Source organism: Rhagoletis zephyria, unplaced genomic scaffold (genome assembly GCF_001687245.7).
Source record: "Rhagoletis zephyria isolate East Lansing unplaced genomic scaffold, Rhagoletis_zephyria_1.1 Rzeph_scaffold_25413, whole genome shotgun sequence".
Taxonomy (NCBI): Eukaryota; Metazoa; Arthropoda; class Insecta; order Diptera; family Tephritidae; genus Rhagoletis; species Rhagoletis zephyria.
The window spans coordinates 4,163-5,890 of NW_016182471.1; the positions used below are offsets into that span (position 1 = coordinate 4,163).

At 38.0% G+C, this 1,728-nt stretch overlaps 1 protein-coding gene across 1 annotated transcript; it reads left to right on the top strand.

Annotated features, from left to right (window-relative positions):
* Positions 1–6: 6 nt before the first annotated feature.
* LOC108382145 (synaptonemal complex protein 1-like) lies at positions 7–1,715 on the top strand (the record flags this gene model as incomplete). Its single annotated transcript, XM_017638542.1, has 2 exons — positions 7–975; positions 1,640–1,715. Coding segments are annotated over exons 1-2 (997 nt in total), but the record flags the coding sequence as incomplete, so codon positions are not given.
* Positions 1,716–1,728: the final 13 nt, after the last annotated feature.

Sequence of the window (1,728 nt, forward strand, 5' to 3'; positions counted from 1 at the left end):
TCAAATGAATTTAGCGGCAAGGATCTTCCCTTCATAGGTTATAGTTTCGTGCATATGGCAAAGCAAAGTGCCGATGCAGAAGGTGTTGCCGATGACACCCGTTTCAGTCGTTTGAACACAAAAATAAAAGATTTGCAAGCAAATCTCAAGGAGCGTCTTGAAGAAATCAATAAACTCAAGCAACAGCTATTGCGCGCCGAGCAAACAGCTAAGAAGTCGGATACACAATCTAAAATATTGCAAGATGCAAAAGAAGAAATAAACAAAATGAAGAATATAATCAAGGAGAAAACAATGGAATTGGCAGCTTGCAAAACTCAAATAAAAACTCTACAGAGTTCCGTTAAAGTAGAAGAAGAAATGTGGGAGAAAAAGGAAGCAACTATAACCGAGCTTTTACGTGTAAACCGCCAAAAGTATGAAGAAGCTAAGATTGCATCCGACCAGCGTTATGAGAAATTGATTTCAGAGAAAAAACACGAATTGTCAAACATTGTGCGCAAGCTGGATGCGCGCGAGGCTGAATTGACTGCTAAGACAGAAGAATGTAAGCATCTACAAGAAAAAATGGAAAACTACAAGGAAATGTTACGACAAATCAAAGATCAAGCCATTGCCGATAAAAAAGGATTCGAGCAAAATAAAATGCAATTAAGTGAAACATACGAACAAAAATTAGCAGAGATGCGTTCGAAGTTGAGACATGAGAAAGATTCTCGCTCGCGCCTTACAATGGAATTGCGTGAAGTACGTAATGAGCTAGATGATTCGATAAGTTCTTCGAAGTCGACCCAAGAGGCGAAGTTGGCTACAGAAAAAAACAACGATGAAATATTGAAACGGTTGAACCGTGAGCTAGAAGCGAACAACAGATTACATACGCAGAATTCTCAACTTGAACGAGAGTTGGGATCCGCACAAAAGACCATACACGAACAACAGATTGAGATTAATCGTCTTGACCGGGAGTTGAGTGTAAGTAGCGCCTTTAATTTAAGAAATTTATAACGCAGTAGGGGATAGTTGAAAGCAGTCCCTTCAATTTCAAAAAAAAAAATCTTTAAATGAACGTCTCGAAGCCGATCAATTAAATTAAAGTATATATTATTATGTAATGGTTTGGCGTAATGGCCACTAATAATATTTTTAACGCTAGTACTTCTTTATACTCAAGGATTGGTTTCGATAACAAGTGCGTACTACATAACATATGGCAGGGCCCAGGTTCGTTTCCTTGCCCGAGGACAAAAAGTTTTTTCTAAAGCGATTGCCGGCAAAGGCTAACCCCCGCATAATTTTCTGTCATAAAAAAGCTTTTCATAAAAACTTTGCAGCTCAGAAACGCCGAAAACTATAGGTCCCTGCATTTTTTATACTTAGCGCCAAATACTTATGGCTTGTTCACACTTGCCTTGTCCATAATTCGCTAGCGTGTATTTCTGGTTAAAAGAAACATTTGTTTTAAGAAATTTTTTAAACTCCCAAACTCTTAGATTGGGTTTTAAAGTTCATATTGTTAAAATGGAAAATTTTCAAAGCAGGTTATGCCTTATCATCATTGCAATATTTTTCGCTACATTGCGTACATAAGAATTCCTTAAAATTTATTAACGCCTCTTCTCATTCCGCAATGTTGCAGGTACTGGAGTGTAGTAAAAACTTGGCTCAGTCAGAACTAACAACTCAACAATCTACGCCCTACGAAACCGCGCCAGGCTCATTAACAGA